The sequence below is a fragment of the Canis lupus genome, chromosome 23, assembly GCF_003254725.2.
Source record: "Canis lupus dingo isolate Sandy chromosome 23, ASM325472v2, whole genome shotgun sequence".
In the NCBI taxonomy this organism is placed as follows: domain Eukaryota; kingdom Metazoa; phylum Chordata; class Mammalia; order Carnivora; family Canidae; genus Canis; species Canis lupus.
The window spans coordinates 37608169-37634250 of NC_064265.1; the positions used below are offsets into that span (position 1 = coordinate 37608169).

General features: G+C 40.4%; 1 protein-coding gene across 1 annotated transcript in view; it reads left to right on the forward strand.

Moving 5' to 3' along the window:
• LOC112661114 (uncharacterized) overlaps positions 1-25679 on the forward strand; it is a 46740-nt gene extending 21061 nt beyond the window's left edge. Inside the window, exons 8-11 of the mRNA XM_035704947.2 lie at positions 8895-9030; positions 14023-14129; positions 24966-25078; positions 25504-25679. Coding sequence (XP_035560840.1) covers positions 8895-9030; positions 14023-14129; positions 24966-25078; positions 25504-25515 — 368 coding nt within the window. The 3' untranslated portion in view covers positions 25516-25679. The remainder of the gene's footprint in view (positions 1-8894; positions 9031-14022; positions 14130-24965; positions 25079-25503) is intronic.
• The last annotated feature ends 403 nt before the right edge of the window (positions 25680-26082 follow it).

Sequence of the window (26082 nt, forward strand, 5' to 3'; positions counted from 1 at the left end):
GTTGGGATTTCTGTGGGGATGAGGTCCCAGGCATCCCTGGGTCTCTAGTTCTAACTCTGCATCTAGACCTAATAGAAAGTGGTAACGAGGATAAAGACTGAATGTGTGCCTCATGCTGTGCAGTTAACTTGACATTGCAGAGGGGCACCTGGGTGGCTCAGTGGTTGAGCGTCTGCCTTTGGCTCAGGTCGTGGTCCCAGGGTCCTGGAATCGAGTCCTGCATGAGGCTCCCCATAGAGAGCCTGCTTCTCCCTCTGCCTATGTCTCTGCCTCTCTCTCTGTATCTCTCATGAATAAATAAATAAAACCTTAAAAAAAAAAACCCACCTTGATATTTCAGGAAAGGCCAAAATCTCTCTGGGAACTTCAAGGTTTCTCAAGGCTGGAGAGAAACTGACTAATTCTATTTGTTGAACCTCCCTGCTTAAAAAAATTTTTTTAAGTTAATTAATGGCAAAGCAGGTTTAAAAAGTTGCATAGCACTCTAAGTCTTTATGTTTAACAAGCTAACTCTTCTAATATATGTAAAAACACAGAATGCCTGCGTAACTCCAATAGGCAATGACTGCAGAGTCTGAATAGGGTCGTGAATGACTCCACCCATGTGCCATTCCCCATCCTAGACTTCCAAGCCTCCACCCCCATGTAGGCCCTGGAGATGTTAAACCCCCATAGAAGGTAGATAGTTTGAGGGAAAAGTCAAAAAGAAAACAATACAACTGTCCCTTCAGCTTTTGAATAATAGCTATGTTGAGGCCCAGGTCATAATAATACCTTTCAGCTGTTAAAACCTGGCACAGAAATATCAGACTTGCCTCTTCTGACCTTACACAATAGAAATATATTGTCCCACAGTCCTGGGCTCTGGAAGTCAAGATCTAGATGTTGGCAGGGTTGATCCCTTTTGGAGGCTCTGAGGGACAGTGGTTTGCTGGCAATCTGGTGTTTTCTTGGCTAACAGATGCATCACTCTGACCTTCGCCTTCGTGTTCCCCAGGCATTCTGTATGCGTCTGTGTCCAATTTTCCCCTTTTTATAAGGACACCAGTCATACTGGATTAGGGGCCAAGTCTAGTCCAACATGACCTCATCTTAACTAATTACATGTGCCTTGACCTTACTTCCAAATAAGGTCATATTCTGAGGAACTGGGAGTTAGGGCTTCAACACAGGAATTTTGGGAGGGGACACAATTCAACTAATAACAAGAGTGCTCAGAATGTAGTTTATAAACAGGATGCACACCTAGGAAAATAGCCACACAAGGCAGCATTTGCCAAGCGCCAAACATGGACACTGGGTTCAGAGAAAGGCATCCTTCCTGGGAAAGGAAGTGGGGAGAGGCTTATGTGAACAACCTAGAAGTTGACATGTGGAAAGAAAGGACTTACAGGTGGAAGGATTTAAGAAGGGACAGAGGGCTTAATTATGCAAGCCCATGAACCTACAAAGTTTAGTTGAAACAAGAGGATGTGGGAGAGTGAACCTGGCAAAAAGGGTAGGTCACATTAAGGAAGATTTTGCAGGTCAGGCCAAGAGTTGGGACTTAATCCAATAGACAATGGGAGCCATTAAAGTCTTTTGTCTCCCCAGGATCCTGTGCCTCAAATCAGTAGGAAAGCCTGTCCCTGATCCAGATTTATTTTATAGCTTATTGTCAGAGCAGACCATTTTTATGCTTTCCAGAATTCACAAAGCAAATAAAAAAAATAGCTTCCCACACTGGATAATTACTTTCACAGTCAAAAGGTGTTTGGTTGGAGGTGAGTTTGGACTTTGGTAGAAGAATTCTATTTGTTTCACAATAAAGGGTCAGATTGAGTGGATTTATATCAACCTCTTGAGGGTGGAGTCCAGATGGTTTCCATTTGGTCCCAATTGGAAACAGCCAAACTATTTTTATGCTTGCCCCTTTGTGGATGGGAGGCTTTGGCCTGATGCTCGGAAAGTTAAACTCATCATACTGTATGAGTCAAAACCCCCATTCAGAAGCCTGACACCCTTTATTATTCTTCCTCAAATGTATAATTACAAGAACCTGACAATTTTACATTTAGCAGCCCATTGTAAGTGGATAGAAGAGGAAAAGTACTCCATTCTATGCCTGCAGAATTTAGACATCTGTTTGTCCAAGCCAGTCTGCCTCAAAGCAGCACTGAACATGAAGATTCATTAGATCAGTGGTTCTCAAACTTGAGCAGCATCAGAAACACCCAGAAGGCTTGTTAAAATGCAGATTGCTGGGCCCTGCCCCACACTGCTGGATCTGTAGGTTGGGGTAAGGCTGGAAAGTTGGCATTTCTATCAGGTTCCCAAGTGATGTTGATACTGTTAGCCCAGGGTCCCACTTTGAGAACCACTGCTTTAGAATGAACAGAAAATCAGATTACCTAGTCTTACTTTGTTCAGTGAAGAAAATCAGAGGGCAGAAAGAAACTCCTAGATGCCTCTTCTCTGCAATGGAGACCACAGAACAGAGGGGACCCAGGCCTGTTTCTGCCTCCAGCTACTCTATGTCTTCCAGATCTAGCGTGGCCCATGTCTGAGCCCCATGGCTCTGTACCAGGGGTCTGTGGGAATTGGGATCCTGGACCTGGAGGGTGATTAATACTCAAGTGAGCGATGTAGGCCCCATCACAAGCCTGTCAGACCCATAAAGAGCCAGAAGATGGCTTGTCACTGGAGGTCACTGAAAGGTCATCAGAATAGTCATCTGCAGATAGATAGCTTCCCTGAGCCCCACTCAGCCAGTCCTGCCTGTTGTGTCACCTCAAGGCCCCAAAAGTTTCTGAAAGACTCAGCAAGGACTCAGGCATGTTCTGTCACTGGGGCCTACTCTGTTTCCTAGCCCAAACTCCATACCATAGTTCCTAGGATTGTCTTAATTCTCAAAGATTTAGGACTGGGAGGGCCAGTACATGACTTAGACATATACTAGGACCAAATTCCAACTATAAAACGGTCAGTGCACAAGCTCGGGATCAATCAGACCTTTGCTACAGTACCGATGCCACCCAAGTGCCAAATTCCCTTCCCCAAATAAGGCATTATTGTTTATAACATAGCCATGGTCCATAGGAATACTATGGCATTAAGGAATGCAAGGGCCAAGTTCAAAAGACAAGATGTAATCTTCAAGACAGCTTTATTAGTTCCAAATCAGGAAGTTACTGATTATAATCCTGAGATTGTTTTACTTGGAGATTTTATCCTGGAGTGATAGCCAAATAGTGGAAACCTTTGTGGACAGGTTCCAAGGTCCAAGGTGTGAATCATCCAACACTAATTACACTTTGCTTCCTTAAGTCCCGCAATCAAGCTAACAGAGTTTCTGTTCTGGTGTATAAATGTCTGGTCTTTACACAGGAAATCACACATGTTCCTTGTTGATGGAAAGAAGCTATTTCAAACAAGTCTTTTTAAAAAATCAACTTTATTAAGAAGGTCCTGTCAGGACCTGGCATCCACAGTTGAACATTTGAGTACACCTTAAGCAAAATAATCCGATGTCCAACAGAATGTGTGATGCCACCTGTTCTGGTGGTTTCAGGAGAGGCCAGAAAGTGAAGGAGAAGATGAGGAGCCTCTCCAGGGGACCTTCTGGTTCCATGAAAGTTTACATTTGACCTTTGAGTGCTGGCCCACATAGGAAATAGAGCTCTCACTAGGAGAACTGAGAAGAGGTTCATCAACTGGGGAAGAGAGGGCATTCTAGGCAAAGGGGACCACATGAGCAAAGGGTCAGGGGGTGAAAGTGCCCAGAGTGTTCAATGGATGTACGTATGGGGAATTTGATGTTCACTGCAGAGTGGTCATTGGGAGAGTGACTGGAGGTGTAGCTGACAAGGCCAGTGGACCCATGTGGCCCAAAGCCATGAATGCTGTTGAGTTAGGCTTTCTCCTGCGTGCAGAGCGGGAGCCATGATTCCTCTGAAGCAAGACAGGGACATGATGAGAATGGGATTTTTGAAAAGAACCTTGACAGCATTGCAGAATATGCTTTAGAAAGAGGAACATCTGGATGATGGGAGACCAGTTTGGAGGCTATTACAGTAGATCAGACAAAAGAAGATAAAAGGCAGAACACAGAGTTCAGTGATAAAAAGATAGTCCAGATTTTTTTTGGAGGGAAATTTGATGGTTTTGGATAGCCAGTTCAAGGAGGGTGATAAGAAGGATTCTGAAGTCAGGGACAATTGGTGGACCTTGGCAAGCAACCAGAGAGAAAATGGGAAGAAGCACAAGGCTGGGTGAGTCCATATGGATCTGTGAAGTGGCTTCCAGAGGAGGTGTACAGCTGTCACAAATATGTATCTGATCCTTAGGAGGCAATGGCAGAAGGGGAGATCCCTAACAAGAGGAGGTTCTCCCCCAGGGGGCTCTCATTCTAGTGTTTTAGTGACTTTCAATATCCAGAAATGAAGCTGAGACAATAGGCAGTAATATTTATTACTAAGTGTACTAAGTTCCTCTATTTCACCACTCTTCCCAGTTGACCTTTACAGTACAACTAGGAAATGAGTATTATGATCTCTATTAGAGCAATGAAGAAATTTGGGTTCCGAGAAGTTAAGTGGCTTTCTGGGGAGTCACAGCATTTTTCATAGAGAGACATTATACCCAGAGATTCTCCTTCTCTACACCATCCTGCCTCTCAGGCACAACTGAATTTGCTATGCCACCACTAAGTTCCCTGAGACAGAGGGGAGTAAATTAAAGTAGTCATTGTCAGCGGCAGCTGGGTGGCTCAGTCAGCTAAGCGTTGGACTCTCGATTTCAGCTCAGCTCCGGATCTCATGGTTCTGAGGTAGAGCCCGGCATTGGGCCGAGCATCAGGCTCCATGCTGGGTGTGGAACCTGCTTAAGATGATTCTCTCTGTCTCTCCCCTTTCTCCCTCTCGCTGCTTCTCTTAAAAAAAAAAAAAAAAAAGTAGTCATTGTCAGCTTGTTTTTGTTTTAAAGAAATGTTAAGTAAAAATAGGTTGGGGTGAATACAGCTGGGGTGGATCAAGTATTACCGGGGGCTGAGCATGTACTCACCCTTACTCTGAGGAATTTGTTTTCCATTCAGAGAAAAGAATTTGGTTCTGTTTGAATTTTGGATGCAGGCCCAAAGGAGGAAATCCCTGTACTAAGCAGCATCAGCCTTCCTACCATCTAACAGGGCACTGTGACTCACTAAATTCTGCAGAATGGTTTGGACTTGCACTACCCAAACTGGTTATTTTTCATGAGCAGAGATGACAGACATGGTGATCTTATTTACCACCAATGGGAGGGAGATTTGGATTGTTTCTCCCCATGAGGGTGCAAGTTGTACCAGGCCAATCACAGACCCAGAAGCTCCCTTCTCCAACAGCACACATTTGCACTGCACTGGCTCAGTTGGTGGGGTGGCAGGGGTAGACTGGCAAAAGCTGTTTCTTTCCTTGCGAAGCTTGGCAGTGGCACAGGAATTTGGCCTTTGGCCTCCGCCCCACTGGCCTTGTGTTTCATCACTGCTGCTTTCTGGCAAAAAAAGGGGCAAAAAGAAACGAGTGCCACATGTAATCAATATCCACATCATGAATCATTTTGAGCAGTAAACTTAACTTTTCAAAGGCATTTATATTTGTAAAGAGATTTTATATATAGAAAAGACATTCTATTCATGTTCATGAATGGTCTCAAGGCATTATTAGCTACACTATACATGGAAAAACAATGAACAGCAAGATAAAAGTTTCCACAGTATGATTGCATTCTGCACTCTTTTACTCATCGATTCATTCATTGGTTCAGCAGTTATTAAATACCCACAATGTGCCAGAAACTGTTCTAATATATTAGCACTGTCAAATTATTCATAACAGCTGTCATTTGCCATCATCCCCATGTCCTAGACGTAAGAACAAATACATTTGGACAAGTTAGGTTTAGTCCCAATGAAACTAAATGATGAGCTAATTTTCATCCCTCCAACTGTGTTTGAAGGAAAATAAGTCCTGTCTATTTCTGTCAACAATCCAACGGATTAGATTTGTAATCAGGGAAACCAACTGAATCTCTTTTATTTATTTATTTATTTATGTATGTATGTATGTATGTATGTATATTTTTTTTATTGGAGTTCGATTTGCCAACACATAGTATAACACCTGGTGCTCATCCTGTCAAGTGCCCCCCTCAGTGCCTGTCACCCAGTCACCCTATCCCCATGCCCACCTCCCTTTCCACCATCCCTTGTTTGTTTCCCAGAGTTAGGAGTCTCTCATGTTTTGTCTCCCTCTCTGATATTTCCCACTCATTTTCTCTCTTTTCCCCTATAATCCCTTTCACTATTTTTTATATTCCCCATATGAATGAAACCATATATGTTTGTCCTTCTCCAATTGACTTACTTCACTCAGCATAATACCCTCCAGTTCCATCCACATCTAAGCAAATGGTGGGTATTTGTCATTTCTAATGGCTGAGTCTTATTCCATTGTATACATAGACCACATCTTCTTTATCCATTCATCTTTCGATGGACACCGAGGTTCCTTCCACAGTTTGGCTATTGTGGACGTTGCTGCTATAAACATTGGGGTGCAGGTGTCCTGCCATTTCACTGCATCTGTATCTTTGGGGTAAATCCTCAATAGTGCAATTGCTGGGTTGTAGGGTAGCTCTATTTTTAACTCTTTGAGGAACCTCCATACAGTTTTCAAGAGTGGATGCACCAGTTCACATTCCCACCAACAGTGCAAGAGGGTTCACCTTTCTCCACATCCTCTCCAACATTTGTTGTTTTCTGTCTTGTTATTTTTCACTGGTGTGAGGTGGTATCTCATTGTGGTTTTGATTTGTATTTCCCTGATGGCAAGTGATGTGGAGCATTTTCTCATGTGCTTGTTGGCCATGTGTATGTCTTCCTCTGTGAGATTTCTGTTCATGTCTTTTGCCCATATCATGATTGGATTGTTTGTTTCTTTGCTGGGTGTGGAACCTGCTTAAGATGTTTAATAAGTTCTTTATAGATCTTGGATATTAGCCCTTTATTTGATATGTCATTTGTAAATATCTTCTCCCATTCTGTAGGTTGTCTTTTAGTTTTGTTAACTGTTTCTTTAGCTGTGCAGAAGCTTTTTTTTTTTTTTTTTTTGTGCAGAAGCTTTTTATCTTGATTAAGTCCCAACAATTCATTTTTGCTTTTGTTTCCCTTGCCTTCATAGATGTATCTTGCAAGAAGTTGCTGTGGCCAAGTTCAAAAAGGATGTTGCCTGTGTTCTCCTCTAGGGTTTTGATGGATTCTTGTCTCACATTTAGATCTTTCATCCATTTTGAGTTTATCTTTGTGTATAGTGTAAGAGAATGGTCCAGTTTCATTCTTCTACACATGGCTGTCCAATTTTCCCAGCACCATTTATTGAAGAGACTGTCCTTTTTCCAGTCGATAGTCTTTCCTGCTTTGTCAAATATTAGTTGACCATAGAGTTGAGGGTCCATTTCTGGGTTCTCTATTCTGTTCTACTGATCTATGTGTCTGTTTTTGCACCAGTACCACACTGTCTTGATGATCACAGCTTTGTAGTACAGCTTGAAATCTGACATTGTGATATCCCCGACTCTGGTTTTCTTTTTCAATATTCCCCTGGCTATTCGGGGTCTTTTGAATCTCTTTTAAAAGCATACTTTTTTTTTTTTTTTTAACTGGCACACTAGAATGGGTCAAAGTCCAGATTTCTCACCTTTCCCTAAAAAGTCATTTCCCTTTCATGACTTGAAAACTTATACTTGGTTATCATTGACTCTTCTCTCTTCTTTGCTCTTCCTATGCACTAGATAGCATTCACTTCTGTTAGCTTCAGAAGGGCAGGGAGTTTTGTTTCTTTTGTTCCCTGTTGGGTTTCCAGCCTGGCATATAGTAAAGCTCAAAAATATTTGTCGAATGCTGAATGAAATCAAGTACAAAAAATCCCATCTACCCTTTGGTTAGGTTCTTAAGTCAGCATATTAGGCAGAATTAGTTTATAGCTAAGTAATTCTTTATAATTCCCTAAACTGCCTACACAATAAACATATAGGTATATTATTTCTAAGTCCCGTGCAGTTTCTGGCCAGCTTTGGAACAGATCATTGTTTGTCAGTTAAGCCCCAGATGAAGTAGTCAGCTAGTGTTTAGGGGGTTATATTGCATATAACTTTGAATAGTTGGAAGCCTCTGGGAAGCCACCTGGCTTTGAGACCAGATTCAGATCTCTCATCTCATACTTACTGAGTGGATGAGCTGACATTATGTCTATGGCTATTTCTCCCTTTCCATCCTCTTCCTGTCTTTGTCTTCACCAAACTCTTAAATTTGAACTGGTATAATTAAATGTGTACATATGCCTTGCTGCAGCACTGACACTGAACTTTATGAAAGCTGAATAGACCAATGGGGATGAATCAGACTCCAGGACCACTGACCTCAGTCGGGAAGTCCACAAAGGCAAGATGGTTCTTTCTCCTTCAAATTTGCTCTTCTAGGGCTCAAAAAATGTGACAGCTTTGCAGGTTCTTTTAAAGAGCTGAATCCCTGGAGAAGGACTATCACTTCCCCAGGATCAGTGGGCAGCTCATTTATCTTCTACCAGGAAATTTCTAAAGACATCGATTTTCCTCTTTAGCCAAAGTAAAGGTAACAGTCTAAATCTTAAGTGAAATTTCCTTTCATACAGAGCAATCTGGGGCTTGCTATGGTAAAGAATAAAGAATAAAGTATTTTTTTAAAGGCGTTCTTAAATTGTATGTATTTCCTTCATTATACTGCAAAATGCATCTACTCACACCAGTCAAATAAGTGCAGTTTTAAAAAAATAAGATCAACTTAGCTGGTGGCAAATGGGGGAGCTATTGTCTAAAAATAATAAAATATTACTTTCTGATAGGAATCAAGAAAAAGATGAAAGATTTGACTGAAGCTGGTCCTTGGTTAGTGAAATTGTATTTGGCAGATAATGGCATAGACGGAAAAGGAAAAGAAGGAGAAAATGGCTTGTTGGAATTCACTCAGATTTTAATGTGGTGAGTAGAAAAGAGGTTTTATTTGTTCGCATTCTAAAACTAGGTGCTTGGTTTAAATCATAGGGACAATGATTTAATTACAATTCATTTTATTTTATTTTATTTTATTTTTTAAAAAATATTTTATTTATTCATTTAGAAACACAGAAAGAGAGGCAGAAACACAGGCAGAGAGAGAAGCAGTCTCTCTGCCCAGAGCCCGATGCGGGACTCAATCCCAGGACCCCCAGATCACGACCTGAGCCAAAGGCAGACGCTCAACCACTGAGCTACCCAGGCGTCCCTGCAATTTGTTTTAATTGAAACAGCGCCAAATGAGGTTTTTCAGCTCTGAAAGGGAAGCAGCGACCCACCTGTGATCTTAAGGGAAGGCCTGAAATCATAAAAATGGCATGGCAGTTGTATATGAGCCCACAAAGGAGTTCCAAAGACCTCACTAGAAACCCCATTTAATGAAGTTGGCAACTGAGGAAAGGCAGGAGTTATGAGCTCCAGATTTTTCTTCCCTAAAGTCAGCCATGTGACCTAAGGAAGAAAGGCAGCCTACTCAAGAGTGAATACTATTTTTTTTATTACAAAGTTGTCTCAATCTACCTAGGCAGAAAAACAGAACTTTTCTCAAAAGCTTCTGGAAAACAGAATATTTCCTTGCCATATTTATGCTGCAACCTTGGACATCTCTTTGCCCAGCTCTCTTGAATTCCAAACCCAGTGGGCTAAGCCACAGTGAGCATCTGCAGCACAGTAGGAAAGCTTGCTCAGTGGAGGGCTCCAGGTTATACCATGTTAGACATCAGTACTGATAGCACTTTAGGGCAATGAAAGACAACAGAACAGAACTAAGATTTGAGACTTGAGGGCTGGATTGATGGCTATTTATTTTAGACGAAAAATATCCTTTTTTAAATAAACTTCTTTATTTAGGAAAGTTGGGAATTTCCAACTTGGATACCTTGGCTGCTGTTTTTTGTTTTTTTGTTTTTGTTTTTGTTTTTTTTGCTTTGTTTTGTTTTGTTTTGAGAGAGAGAGAGAGAGGCAGAGACACAGGCAGAGGGAGAAGCAGGCTCCATGCAGGAAGCCCGACATAGGACTCAATCCTGGGTCTCCAGGATCAGGCCCCAGGCTGAAGGCGGCACTAAACCACTGAGCCACCTGGGCTGCCCGGCTGCTGTTTTTATAATAGTTATATTAATAAACATCATTTTATTTCTCTCTTAGTATATTGGTAGATTTAATACATTGCTGATATATTATCTTTTTAGTATATTGCTAACATTTTGTTAGGAGTTTTCACATCTGTGTTCATCAGGGATATTGCTGCCTACTTTTCTTGTAATGTTTTCCTTTGTTATTGGGATCAAGGTGATTTTGGCCTTACAGAATGAGTTACGAAGTGTTCCCTCCTTTTCTATTTTATGAAAGAACTTATATTAGAATGGGCATTATTTTATCTTTAAATATTTGCTAGAATTCACCAGTGAAGACATCTGGACTTGGAGTTTTCTTTATGGGAAGATTTTTTAACTACAAATTTAATTTTGTTAATAGATGGAAGGCTATCCTGGTTATTGTGGGAGGGGGGCGTTATATCTTTATATCTTTTAAGCAATTGGTTCATTTTGGCTAAGTTTTCAAATTTATTGTCTTAAATTTATTCATAATGTTTCCTTCTCATCATTTTCCTATTTGGAGGATCTGTAGTGATGTCTCCTCTCTTGTGCTTAATATTGATAATTTGTTTTCTCTCTTTTTTCCCCAATCAACATGATTAGAATTTTATCAATTTTATTGATCATCTCAAAGAACTTCCTTTTGGTTTCCTCTAATATTTTAATTTTTTCAATTTCAATTACTTATACTCTTATTTTTATTATTTAACTTTATTCTATTTTCCCTGTTTAATGTGCTCTTCTTTTTATTAAGATAGAAGCTTAAGTTTTTTATTTTAAACTTTCTGTATTTCTAATGTAAATATATTATTAACACTAAACATTTTTTCATTGCATCTTGCAAATTTTGATATGTCATATTTTTATTGTCATTAAGTCAAACTATTTTCTAATTTCCCTTTTGATTTCTTTGACATATGGGTTATTTAAGAGTTCTGTTTAGTTTCTACATATTTGTAAATTTTTCAAATATTTTTTTATGGTTGATTTCTAATGAAATTATGCTGTGATTAGAGAACATACTTGTTTTTGGCCCAGATTATCATCTATCTTGGTGAATGTTCCATGTGCACTTGTAAAGAATGTGTATTCAACTATTTTTGGATGGAATGTTAATAAATGTCAGTTAGGTCCAGTTGTTTGGCAGCATTGTTATGGTTTTCTATATCTTTACAAATTTTCTATTTACTTGTTCTATCAATTATTGAGAGAGGGGTAATTGTGACTTTGTATCTCCTTGCAATTTAATCAGTTTTGCTTCATGTGGTTTTTAAAAAGATTTATTTTATTTATTTTTTAGAGAGAGTGGGAGAGAAAGAGAGCAGGAGGAGGGGAGCATGTGAGCAGGGGCAGGGGCAGAGCGAGAAAGAGAGAATCTCAAACAGACTCCCTGCTGAGTGCAGAGCCCAATGTGGGAGTTTAATCCCAGGACTCCTAGATCATGACCTGAACCAAAATCAAGAGTTGGATGCTCAACCAACTGAGCCACCCAGTGCCCCTTGCTTCATATATTTTTAAAATCTGTTGTGAAAAAAACATTTAAGTCACTTGAAGAATTGACCCTTATTATCATTATAAAATCCCTAGTAATAGTTTTATCTCTGGTAATATTCCCTTCTATGAAATATACCTTGATGAGTATTAATATAGCTACTTCAGCCTCCTTTGGATTAATATTAGCATAGTATATCTGTTTCTGTCCTTTTGCCTTTTTTTAAAAGATTTCATTTATTTATTCATGAGAGACAGAGAGGCAGAGACATAGGCAGAGGGAGAAGCAGGCTTCTCGCAGGGAGCCTGATGTGAGACTCGATCCCCAGACCTCGGGATCATGCCCTGAGCCAAAGGCAGATGCTCAACCAATGAATCACCCAGGCATCCCTCTGTCCTTTTACTTTTAACCTATATATATTTTTTTATTGTAACTTCTCTATAACTCAGTTTCCTCATTTGTAAAAATGGGGATAATAATAGTGTTTAACTCAAGAAACTGTTATAGGGTTAAATTAGATCATGTATGTAACATGTTAAATATAGTGCATAGGGCTCTAACTAGCCCCTTAATACAAATTAGAAAAAGGGCCCCTCCAGGCAGATAAATTAAAATAGGCACTACCTCTGGCCCATGAGTCAGAAGAGGTTACCCTTTCTAGGTCTATGCTTCAGATCCCAGAACTTGACAAGCAGAGCTTGGCAGATTTCAGCCCCACTCACACCTTTGGAGGACGTGGATGGCCCTGATCACATCTGATGCATAGTGAATGCTTTATAAAATCTTAACTCATGGAGTGCCTGAGTGGCTCAGTCAGTTAAACATCTGCCTTTGACTGCTCAGGTCATGATTCCAGGGCCCTGGAATCGAGCCCCATGTCAGGTTCCCTGCTCAGTGGGGAACCTGCTTGTCCCTTCTTCCTCTGCCTGCCACTCCCGCCCCTTGTTTATGTGTGCTCTCTCTGTCAAATAAATAAATCTTTAAAAAAAAAAAAAAAAAAAAACTTAGCTCCTGTGAGGCTGAATATCAGACTTAGATGCAGAATTGTCAAGTTGTGAAGTTGTTTTCAATACTATCCCTTCTCCTTCTGTAATCCCTGCTCCCTCCTGAAGCATCCCTGCTTTCACCCATCTTATCTGACGGAATTGGACACAGGCAGTCAGTTCAGGAAGCCAAAACCAGGCAAGTCCTGATTAGATAGGCTATTTCCTTGGGAGCAAGACCTTTGAGAGGGAGAGTCTTGCAGAACCATTGAACCCCACCCTTGAGTTCTGGCTGCCGAATCAATAGAAAGTGTGTACAGGGAAAATGACCTTGTATTTACTACAGATCTTAACTGAAATATCATATCCCCAGTGCATGGGAAGGACTCAAAATTGTTTTATTGAAAGTTGTGTGATAATTTCTTTCAGAGCAGAGGCCATGTGTTAAATTTCTTTGATCCCTGTAATGTTAGACATATATGCATTTAGTAAGCGTGCACTCAGCATAATAACATCTCTGATACTGGATTTTGCAAGATAGTTTCACAAAAACTGCTTCATTCTGTTTTCACCACAACCTGATGAAATAGGCAGAAGAGCCAATTTGGGGGCCAGTGTTACAGACGAGAAAGATAAGACCCAAGAGGGCACATGGCCTGCCCATGATTACACGGTTGACAGGAGGTAGAAGCTGGCCAGGAGCCCAGGCTTTCACCCAGAGATCATGTCTGCTCATGATGCCAGAGATTCTCAAAGACCAGTTGGCAGGACAGTGCTAGGACATGAAGGAATGTTTAATAATCCTCAAAGAAATTAGAAAAAAAGGCAGGTGTAGTGTTCATTTTTCATAAAGCTAAGCTTACTTAATTTTAAAAGCTATCCTTTATTTTGACACTATGCCTTTCCTAATTTTGTCTAAAAATAGTTGGACTATAAGTGTTGCTAGGTGAGAACTGTTATTTATTTGATAAAAGTTGTCAAACCAGTCTTCTCAAAGCTTTTTGACATTTTACTGTTTGTAGAATCTAAAAGACTGGGAAGCCCTGCACAATACCACACCGTATCTTCTGAATAGATAAATAAATGGAAGATTTAAGGCAACTAAAAGTCTTCATCCTACCAATTTACTTAGGAGAGGCATCCAAACTAAAGAAAGTAGATTGGAAGAACCTGGATTCAGGATAGCTGTAGTTTCAAATTGGGTCAGCGCATCATCTTTGAAAGGGCGGTCGAGGAGAGTGTTGAAGACCTAAAAAGAGAAATCATACTCCAAAATAAATAGATTGAGTTTCTTTGAGTAAGCGTGCTTGGCACGATGCCATTTTGATTTGTCATTTTCTTTGGCCAGCCTGATCACATACTCTGCTCACTTAAGGGAAATTGACCTTGGAAACAATGTCCTAGGAGAAACGGCTGCTGCTCACATACTTGAAGCACTGAGAGCCAGAAAGACAGGTAGAGTGTTTGTGGTTTGTGTTCCTCTGCATTTGTCCAACATCTGCTCACCCCTATACTTTTCATGACCCACTCTACTTCTTTCATTAAATAACTGGCCTGAGCTAAGCGATGACCAGGAGCACTGTCATAAGCCACATACCCTTGTGTCCATTTGCCCAGTGATTTGCACAGAGTTCAAGAACTTTTATGATATCATATGTCATCTTTGACCTAAGCATAGTAGTCTCTGGAGAACATGTTCCAAGACCCCCAACGGATGCCTGAAACTACAGATAAGACCAAACCCTATATATACTGTGTTTTTTTTTCCTATACAAACATGCCTATGAGAGTTTAATTTATAAATAGGCACAGTAAGAGATTAACAATAATGACTAATAGTAAACAAGAATACTTATGGCATACATTGTAATTAAAAATATGTGAATGTGGTCTCTCTCTCAAAATATCTAACTGTACTGTACTCTTCTTGTGATGATGTACGATGACAAAACTTGCATGAAGAGATGAAATGAGGGGAATGTCACAGCAGCGTTAGGCTCCTACTGACCTTCTGTTGGTTCTTCAGAAGGAAGACTATCTGCTTCCTGACCATGGGTAACTGGAGCTGTGGAAAGAGAAAACACTGGTTAGGGGAGGGTTACTATAAGGAATATTCTCTGAGGGACTCTCCTATTCTGTATTCTCCCCCACAAACTAACCTACAGATATTTCTCCAGACAGCAATTGGAAAACTGAAGTGACATCCCTTATAAGATTCTGACATGCTTGCTGGACCATCAAAGATTGTTTAAATTGTGATTGACATTGGGAGAGCATCAGGAGTCCTTTATTATTTAACATTAGCCAACCCTGCCCCCCTCCTTCATTAATATGCATGACCAGAATTAACATAGCTATTTTACTGCAGACAGAAGATGAGGAAGCAGCATTTAAAATAAAGCCCAGGGGATCCCTGGGTGGCTCAGCAGTTTAGCCCCTGCCTTTGGCCCAGGGCTTGATCCTGGAGTCCCAGGATTGATTCCCACATTGGGCTCCCTGCATGGGACCTGCTTCTCCCTCTACCTGTGTCTCTGCCTCTTTCTCTCTCTGTATTTCATGAATAAATAAATAAAATCTTTAAAAAATAAATAAACAAAATAAAGCCCAAAAGGGGTACCTGGGTGGCTCAGTGGTTGAGTGTCTGCCTTTGGCTCAGGTAGTGATCCCGGGGTTCTGGGATCCAATCCCACATCAGGCTCCCCACAAAGAGCCTGCTTCTCCCTCTGCCTATGTCTCTGCCTCTTTTTGTGTCTCTCATGAATAAATAAAAAAATAATACTAAAGCTCAATTAAAGACATTGTAAACAGATTTGAACATCCAAATTCAGTGTTTAAAAAGGGAGAAAGAAATCTTGGTGCATTATCTGGCAGGTTACATGGTGAGAATTTAGTAGTACAAGCATTGGTCTTTATCATTTCTTCTATAAAATGACCATAGAGACATGGCATAGTTTTAGATTGCTTTTTTCTCTAGCCCTGGCAGTTTTCGAGAGCAGAATTACATATTACTATCTACCATGTTGCCATTTTTAAACCAAAACCACTGTCTCATCATTTCTTCACAGCCAACCAAATGATCCCAAGAGTTTTGAGTTATCCCTTTATTTTGGAGAAACAGAACATCTACTTCCTAGTCCATCAGAGTTGAGTTCAAATTCAATAGAATTATTTTGTTAAAACAATTTTAAATTTAACTTTAAGCTTAATAAGCTGAAAGCGGGTTAATGACTTCATTTGGTTTCCCTTAGCACCATGGTCACTTTCTCTCTATACTTTGTGGCAGAAGACATTATAAAAAGCTGCAGGCAGTCTTCTGATCATTACTGTGAGTGCTAATGATGGACAGTCTCAGCTGATTTAATGGCAAATTATTCTCATCGAGTACTTATTTGGAGCTGCAAGACATTATGCTTGCTTAGTAAATGGTTCAATTTGCATAAACAGGGACAATAATTATGAAATACCCACCTGAAAATGCAGATTTTCATTTAAAAAGCATTAAAAAACAATTTATAGTTCAAGAAAGCGTTTTCCCCACAAATATAGTAGTATATATCATGAGTAGCTTTAATGCATCCACATTTTAAACCAAAATAATTATGGCATGTTTCTGATGGAGCACTTCATTGTTAATTTGAACACCAAAAAAGACTCCTCGAAACAGGGTTAGCTGGTTGGATTCAATAGGGAAATCTCTTGCCATTTAGTCTTAATGGCATCTTTTAAACATTAAAAGTGATTAGTATTATCACTGATTATAGAACTAATGTTCTTCTTTTGATTGCTTGTGTGTTCTTATCATTTGCAAGTTAACAAGCTAATTTCTAGTCCTAATTCTACTTCTTCCATGAAATCCAAATTAACAGCCTAAAGTCATTTATGTCTACCAAGGAATTCTTAATGAGCTACCTTTAATGATGGAACACACACAATGAAAGCTTTCTCAGAAACATCAGGAACCTCACTAGTTACCAAAAAAAAAAAAATAATAATAATAAAAGCAGAGGGATAAACATATATTATAGGGTTGCTTTTTTACTAATTTTTAAAACAACATAAGACTTCATTTATCCATTCTTATTTATCTAATTATTTCAACATAAATTTATTAAATGCTGTAGAACAAGGCAAAGGGCCCACAGTGACCACCAAGCCAAATGCAAACAGGCTCATTAAGTGACTCTCCTTGAAATAGCCATAGGCCCTAACTGACCAATTACAACCAGGCACAGTTCCTAAGATTACCAGAAAAGGGTAGATCCCATACATTCCCTGCCTCCTCACTTCACCCTATAACTGTGGCCCTTCGCCACTGCCTCCTAGCAGACAGTCTCTCCCTTGCTGTCCTGTCCACCACTCCCTTGTAGCGTATTGAGTAACCTTTTATCTCTTTTGTTCTGCCTTTAGTAAATTCTTTCACCCCCCCCCCCATGCTGCCAGCCTCCACCCAATTGGAGCACCCCACATTGGTGGCCTGCACATCTGATTGGGACACCCCACAAATGCCAGGCTTTGTCTGAGTTGAGCAGTGAATCCCTGCTTTCTTGGGTCTTACTTCCTAGTGAATGCCAGACAGTAAACCAACTATAAAGAGACGTAAAATATATCATTGCATATCAGATGGGGATCATACTTGATGGAAAAATAAAGCAAGAAAAGGAGATAAAGCATGTATGTCAGGGGATGGGAATTGAGTTAGGATAGCCAGAGAAGGCTGTTCTAAGAAGAAACATTTGAGTAAAGACTGGAAGGTGTGAGAGAACAAGCCATGTAGATATCTAGGAAAAGAGCAGTTCAGGTAAGCAGAACAGCAAGTGCAAAGGCTTATGGCAGGAGGCTACCTGGTATGTTCTAAAACCACAATGGAAACCAGCATGGCAGGAGTGGAGGGAGAAAGAATAGGAGAGTAATAGGACAAAAGAGTTCCAAGAAGCAAGCATGGACAGCAGGGGGCCTTCTTGGCAATTATGAAGACTTTAATTTTTAACTTTATTGAGATGGAAAGGCATTTGAGAATTTTGAGAAGAGTGACCTGATCTGACCCACATCTTAACAGGATTACTCCAGCTCTCTGTTGAAAACAGATTGGGGGAGAGGTGAGAACAGAAGAAAAAAGACCAGTTAATGAGGTTTCTTTCTTTCTTTTTTTCCTTTCTTTCTTTCTTTCTTTCTTTCTTTCTTTCTTTCTTTCTTTCTTTCTTTCTTTCTCTTTCTTCTTTTTTATTATGTAGAAGCTTTTTTTATTTATTTAAATTTTTAAAAATTTAAATTAATTTAAATTTATTTTTATTTATTTAAATTTTTTATTTAAACTCACATATAGGTGAGTTTTCTCTGGAAAAATCAAACAGAGCTTCCAGCAGACCCAGGACACCCAGTGTGGCAGAGAATGAGGGTAAAGTAAGAAGCTGAAAAGAGGAGGACTAGGGAAAATTCTATATACACTGAACACTTGGGACTCAGCCTTTACCATTACCTGAGGCACCTTTGTCTACGCTGCTTCTGGAGGCTGATGGCCGTATAGAAGCCTGGGGTATTTTCTTTCTTTTCTTTCTTTCTTCTTTCTTTCTTTCTTCCTTTCTTTCTTTCTTTCTTTCTTTCTTTCTTTCTTTTTTTCTTTCAGAGAGCATGCACATGAGGTGGGGGGGCAGAGAGAGAGGGAGAGAGAGAATCTTAAGCAGGCTCCACACCTAGTGCAGGGCCTGACACAGGGCTTGCTTGATCTCAAAACCCTAAGATCACGACCTGAGCCAAAATCAAGCGTCAGATGCTTAACCCACTGAACCATCCACGCCTCTAGAGTATTTTTTGATAAACTGAATAGCCCCAGAGAAAGGAACAACAGATGCTGACCCCTGGCCATGCCCTCACCCTTCAAAAAAACCCAGCAAGTAAGCAAGCCCTGCTCATACAGAGGAGCTTCCCATCAGCCTTTGGATGCCTCATGCTTCACTGTGAACAGAAATCTGAGAATCTCCAGACACTTGAGGCAAGTCTTCAACAGATGAAACCAAGCCTGAAACAGAAAGAAAAAGGGAACTCTGAAGATAGACAACACAGAAAGTTAAAAAAAAAAAAAAAAGAAATTAGTTACAACTTCCCCCCGTGAAACAGAAGATAATGCATCTATAAAACAAGAACAGGATGCTGTGAAAAAAGAATAATTAGAAAATAAGAAAAAGTTCTTGGCAAATACAAATGATAGCCAAAATAAATATTTCAAAACAAATGATGAAATATGGAGTCAAACAAGTCTTTAAAATTAGAATGAGGGACATCTGAGTGGCTCAGCGGTTGAGCATCTGCCTTCAGCTCAGGGTGTGATCCTGGGATCCGGGATCGAGTCCCACACTGGCCTCCCTGCAAGGAGCCTGCTTCTCCCTCTGCCTAAGTCTCTGCTTCTCTGTCTTTCTGTCTCTCTCTGTGTGTGTCTCTCATGAATAAATAAATAATTTTTTTAAAAAATTAGAATGAAAAATTGGGGAGAATACATGAGAGAGGATCAGTCTGTGAACCCCAGTATTTAACTCATAGTTCAGAAAGAGAGAACAGAGAAAAGTGGAGAGAGGGCATTATCAAATAATTACCAAACAAATCAAGAACTTTCCCTGAATCAACACACAAATCTGCATATTGAAAGAGCTTTGTTGAGTGCCCAGCAACAGTGAATAATAACAACTCTGTCACCATGGCATTTAGGACCCTAGACAACAAAGAGGGGAATCTAACAGCTTACAGATAAATATTGTATATTCCATTCAAAAGACTGGGAATCAGAATGACATCAGACTTCTAACTGGAAGCTAGAAACTGTGGGACATGTGTGCCATGACAACTGTGTGAGAACTCTATCCATTCCCAGTTTCTAGCCAAGTATGAGGATAAAGTAAAGATCTTTTCAGCACATAAGAACTCAAACTCTGTGCCTCCTCTGTTTCCTAGGAAGCTCCCAGAAAACACACTTGAACAAAATGAGAATAAACCATAAAGATGAAGAATGTAGAATCCAGAAATCAGGAACCAATACAGAAAAGGAGAAAAGGGAATCCCAGATGATGGTTGAGGGTCAGAACTAGTCCAAATTGAAGCAGAAAAATAGAAGACTACAGTAAAAACTGAATAGAGCATTGGAAATACTTAAGTAGGGGTGCCTGGGTGGCTCAGTGGTTGAGTCTCTGCCTTCCGCTCAGGTCATGATCTCAGGGTTCTGGGATCGAGCCCCACATCAGTTTCCCTGCTCAGTGGGGAGTCTGTTTCTCTCTCTTCCTTGGCCCCTTCCACTGCTTGTGCTCTCTCATAAATAAATAAATAAATAAATAAATAAATAAATAAATAAATAAATAAAATCTCAAAAAAAAGGAAATATGTAAGTAGTTTCCAAGATAATGGGTGTATGACAAATAAAAGATATTGGGAAGAATATTTAGAACAGGTACACAGAAAACAATGTGAAGGAAAAATTAAGACATTAACTCAGAAGAAAGAAGAAAGTGGGGCAGCTGGCTGGCTCATTCAGTAGAGTGTACAACTCCTAATGTTGAGGTTGTACGTTCAAGTTGGGTATAAAGATCACTTAAAAATAAAATCTTTAAAAAAAAGGAGTTATAAACACCGTGTACAAAAAATATATGACCATACCAGTCAATACACCAAGTGTTGATTTTAACTAAAAATTGTGAAATATCACTCTTGAGAGGTTTGGTGAGAGGAAGGGTAACAGTCAATACGTAAAATTTTTACTGGAAAGAGCAAATAATATAAAAAGAACTTTGGGGCACCTGGGTGGCTCAGTTGGTTAAGCGTCTGACTTCAGCTCAGGTGATCATGATCAGAGCCGAGGTTAGACACTTAACCAACTGAGCCACCAAGGCACAGCCCAATATCTCCTGCTATCTTACATCACCTCAGCTTCCACTAAGGAGTTAGAGGCCTCACACATGAATGTGAAGGGCTAGAGTTTTATAAAGAAGTGAAAAGGATGATAAAAAATGTGATGTTCAGGGAACAAGACTGTGTTTTTTGTGGGTGTGGTTGTAGCATTAATCCTCTGAGGCTTCAAGCTGGCCCCCATACCACATTACTGGCCCCATTTCACGTGGTTTCCAGCCCCGAACATTCCTTACAGCCTGAGCCATATAGCCTATACTCCCTCCTGACCTTCACAGTGGTCAAGACTTTAGACCTTGTTTTCTGATTGACTTGTTTTCTGCCTCCTGTCCTCCTCTATAGGTGGGCCTTCTCCCTGACAATGATTTCTTCCTATTTGCTATTAACTTCTGCATCAGTTAAAGATGATATTTGACTACATGAACTAGAGAACCAGCTATAGTGGTTTAATCAGGTAGAGGAAGACTGAGCAGGTATAGATACGCCTCAATATCATTCATTTCTCTTTCTCCACCATCAGCCTTAGCAGGTAGCTTTTATCCTCATAGCTGTAAGGTAGCTACTTCACTGAGAGCCTCCCATTTCCATTCCAGACCAGAAGGAAGGGACAAGGAGAAAGTGCCGGTACTTGTACGAGGAAATTTCAGAAATACCCAGCATACTATGCTTTCCAGTTGGTCAGAAACCTGTCAAATGCCCATCCTTCATTTTTAGCTGGGCACATTGCTGCCATATGAAAAATCTGAGCTCTGTTAGAAAATAAGGTCAGAGGGTGCCTGAGTGGCTCAATCGGTTAAGCATCTGCTTTCAGCTCAGGTCATGATCCCGGGGTACAGGAGTGGAGCCCCATGTTGGGCTCCCTGCTTAGTGTGAGCCTGCTTCTCCCTCTCCCATCTGCTCCTCCCCCCTACTTGCTCTCTCTCTCTCAAATACATTTTTAAAATCTTAAAAAGAAAGAAAGAAAAGATATTAGTCAGAGAACTAGAAGTATTTGCCTCAAGCTCCTTTAGATTATGTTAGATAGGTCAGCTGGTCTACACTAGACCTAATCAAAGGCCTTTGAAGCCAGGGACCCCATTAGAGTGGCCTAAGTGAGACACCAGGTTCTTTTCTAGGCATTCCACATAGTCCATCAAGTCATCTAGCAGACTGTATAGGTGTATAACTTGCTGCTCTATAAGGAAACGTGGAAGACACTGGGCCAAAATTAGACCCAGGAAACATGAAGGGCTACTGCACAACCCCTCAATCTAGGCACACCCCTGGGAAATTATTGTCTTAGATTTTATTATGGCCCAACCCCACCCTGAAGTATCAGAGCAACATCCCACCCCCCCACAACCACACCTTTTTTTGTGATGACCCATAGGATGGATGACCACACCAAGTACCAATAAGCGCTGCTCACCAGAGGAAAACATCTAAATAGAATACTGACTTTGCTTATCTTCCAGGCACATATGTGCCACCCAAGCTCTCAGTGACATGGTTTCTAACCCTTTCTAAGTCCTGAAATTATAAACTGTATTGTCTTCTACCTCCAGGTCCCTTATCCATATTCATCCACCTTACCCTCTACAACCCTTTTACTGTGCCCAGCATGATTTGTTCCCATGCCCTTACAACCATTTTCATGTTTCAATCTCAATTGATCTTCTGCAGGGTTATGCAGCACTATTTTTAAGTACTTATTTATAGTACATGCAGTACTATTTTTAAGGTTCTTATTTTTTCCTCTCAACCATATTTCTTACTTACCTTTCTGCTTCTGGCCTCTTCCTGGTGGATCCTGACCTCCAGAAACTACAACTTGAGGCACCTGTGGTCCTGCAAGCACTGCCCAGACATTTGGCTAGATGAGAAACAGGAAGGGGGAGAAGGGCAAGCACCATGAGGAAATAACAGAAGGATGGGTTGACACAGGCTCTCAGAATGGCATGCTAGGTATTTGAGTCTTATTATTCTGACCCCAATTTTGATGTATGGGAGTAGGCCTTTTTTTTTTTTTTTTAAGATTTTGTTTATTTATTCTTGAGAGACAGAGAGAGAGAGAGAGAGAGAGAGAGAGAGAGAGAGAGAGAGAGGCAGAGATACAGGCAGAGGGAGAAGCCGACTCCACGCAGGGAGCCCAATGTGGGACTCAATCTCAAGACCCCAGGATCACACCCTGGGCCAAAGGCAGGTGCCAAACCACTAAGCCACCCAAGGATCCTTGGGAGTAGGCTTTTCCACACACCACCAAGCCATTCCCAAATACTAGCTGGGTGTCCTACCATTCAACTCAATTCTGACCCTACATACCTGGGGATAGCATCAAATTCCACAGGTTAAGGCCTCAGTCCCACAAGACTATCCCCCTCCACCACCACCACCACTTCAGACATCGATAGCAAGTCCAGATTTCTGACTGGCTGGCTATCAATTTGAGGTTTTCATGACCCCATCTTTAGGTTTGATTAATTGGCTAGAACAGCTATTATGACTCAGGAAACCAATTTATTCACTAAATTGCAGATTTATTACAAAGGATATTAAGGGATACAAACCAATAGCCAGATGAAGAGATACAGAGGGCGAGGTTTTGAACAAAGAAGCTCTGTCCTCATGGAGTTTGGAGCCCAGCATGGTGGCACGTGGAAGCATTCTGGTTTCCCAACCTGGAAGCTGTTTGAATCCTATCCTTTGGATTTTTATGGAGGCTTTTTTACATAGGCATAATTGATTAAATCACTGACCATTGGTGAATTTTTTAAAAAGATTTTATTTATTCATGAGAGTCATGCAGAGAGAGGCAGAGACACAGGCAGAGGGAGAAGCAGGCTCCCTGTGGGGGAGCCTGATGCAGGACTCAATCCTAGGTCTCTAGGACCACGACCTGAGCCAAAGGCAGACGCTCAACCACCGAGCCACCCAGGTGCCCCTGGCCATTGGTGATTGATTCAATCTCCAGCTCCTTTCCCCTCCCTGGAGAATCAGGGGATAGGACTGAATGTTCTAAGCCTCTATCTATGGTTAGTTCCCCTGGCCACCAGCCCCATCCTTACGTGCTGTCCCAAAGTCTCCTCATTTACATAAACTCAGGTGTGGTGGGAAGGGGTTTGTTATGAATTGCAAGGTACCCATTTCACCTTTACAGCTCTAAGGCGTTTTCAGGAACTGAGAACAAGGAACCAAATATATTTTTCAAGTTTTCCTTTTTAAAAAAATTCCATTCCAATAACTACTATGTAGTTAACATAGAATGTTATATTAGCTTCAAGTATGCAATATAGTGATTCAACACTTCTATACGTGACTCAGTGCTCATCATGATAGGTATACGCTTTAATCCCCATCACCTATTTCATCCATCCCCTCCCACATACCTAAGAGATCAAAAAATGCTCACATTTCTCTTACTACTCAGGAAACTCCAAAGGTTTTGGAGCCAGGAACCATGGACAAAGGCCAAATATATGTGAGAGATCTGAATAATCTAAATATATATTTCTTATAAATCACAAATCTTGCTTTATAGGAAAATCAATGAGAAATCTTGGTTTCAAGCTATACAAGACCAACTCAAACTGATCTAAGTACACACACACAAAATTGTTGACCCATACAACTAAAAGTCCAGGGTGACTCTAGCTACAGGTCCAGCTGGATTTAGGGATTCAGTAACACTACCTACCTTTATCTCCTGGAAGTTCTGCTTATGTTGACTTGATTCTCAGGCAGGTTCTTCCCACACAGTAGCAAGTTGGGCAGCATTGGCCATAAGTTTCCATTGTGCCAGTTTAAACTCAAGAAAGAACTTTTCTCCTGATTTCAGTGGACCATCATGAGTCACATACATACCTGTTAACCAACAACTCTGACAGGGAGATTAATCCACTAATTGGCCAGATCTGGGTTATGTGTCTATCCACACCTGGAGGACAGGGGAGTGGAACCCCAAAGTAAATTCAAGATTCTGTTCCAGAAAGAAGCTAAAATGCAAGCTGGACAAGCAAAACCAAGAGAGGTCCACTAAAGATGAAGAGTCAATAAAGTATTAGAGGTGATGAATGACAAGAGCAGAATTTCACTTTCAGATGATTAATCTGGGAGTAGATTCTAGGATGGACTTGGGGTTGGGGAAGTCTGAAGCTAGGAAGACAAGTTGGAAGTCTCCTGCAGTTATCCAAGTAAACATATGACAGTAGGAATGGAAAAGAAAGAACTAGAGTGATGAGTTATTACAGAAATAAATTGTTATGGATCACTCACATCAAGAAGATATAGGGAAAATGTATTCAGTGAGAGGGAAGATGCCCAGTTAATAAGAATGTATGAGAATGCCCTTCTCAGAAGCTAAGACCAGTCCATCAAATGGAGTTATGAGATATCCTACCCATTTACTGTTATGTTCACCCCCCTCAGGTAAACTCCCAATCTTAAAAATCATAATCACTCCTCAAGTCTCTTCGGACACCTTCAAATCTATTTGGAAAAATTCCAAGAAATCGAGTATTACCCGTAAAAAGAAGAAAAAGGTATGCTCTTGGATGTCTATGTCTGTGAGTTGCAGCCACCAGGGGAGTTGTGTATATGGAGCCTGGGCACTAAACTAGGGTAGATGCCACCCTCAGCAGATTTTGCACTTGATAAAATCATAAGAATTTTGGTCCTAGGTAACGGTATTCTAAACCATCAGCCCATTCTGGTGGATGATGATCATTCCCTCAAATGTTAGTGCAAACCTTGCCTCCTGTCTTCAGCTCCTCCACCCCAGTGCCCCCAGATACTGGTTCCTGTTAGCTTAATGTGGATTTGAAATGGTGAATTTACCTAAACTATTTATAAAATATGTGGGATCTATTAGGTGGTGATGCTTTACATATGTTTACTCTCCATTGTATGAAGTTGAACTTCCTTGTTTCTTTTTTTAATTTATGATTTTTTGTTCATTATTTCACAGGCTAAATACTGAATATGGATGCTATATATATTTATGGATGTTTTCTATTTCCATGGCCAACCGGACATGCCTAGGAAGATATTGCTTGTTCTATAATAGTAATTTTCACTGGAACCAAGCCACTTTCAAATTCTAAAATTTGATGACTATTTAATGAAAGTTCAAAATAGTGTGAATCCTACTATGCTTGTTATTTTCTAAAATGTGGGTTTCACAAGTTGGCCTTAGTTAAAAATAGATAGGATTCCTCTCTGGGGCCTCTCACATGCATGTGAAATTTATGATTTGAAGGAAGTCATGATCTTTATCTAAGAAAGAAAGAATCTTCTTTTGTAAGTATATATACAGTTGGGAACAGTAGGAATATTTGGAAATAACCACTTTCTGAAAGATGATCCCCAAAATGGCGATCTTCCCCAAATGAGGAAACTTCTAATCACTTTGCCCTCTCTTCCCCTAATGAAGATGTCTGTTCCATGAGGAAGGGAAGAGGTGTGGTTGACCAATGGATGGATGATAAGTTGGATTAACTGGAAGTTATATGCCATGATGATATGGTGTGAATGAAAAGCCTGGACT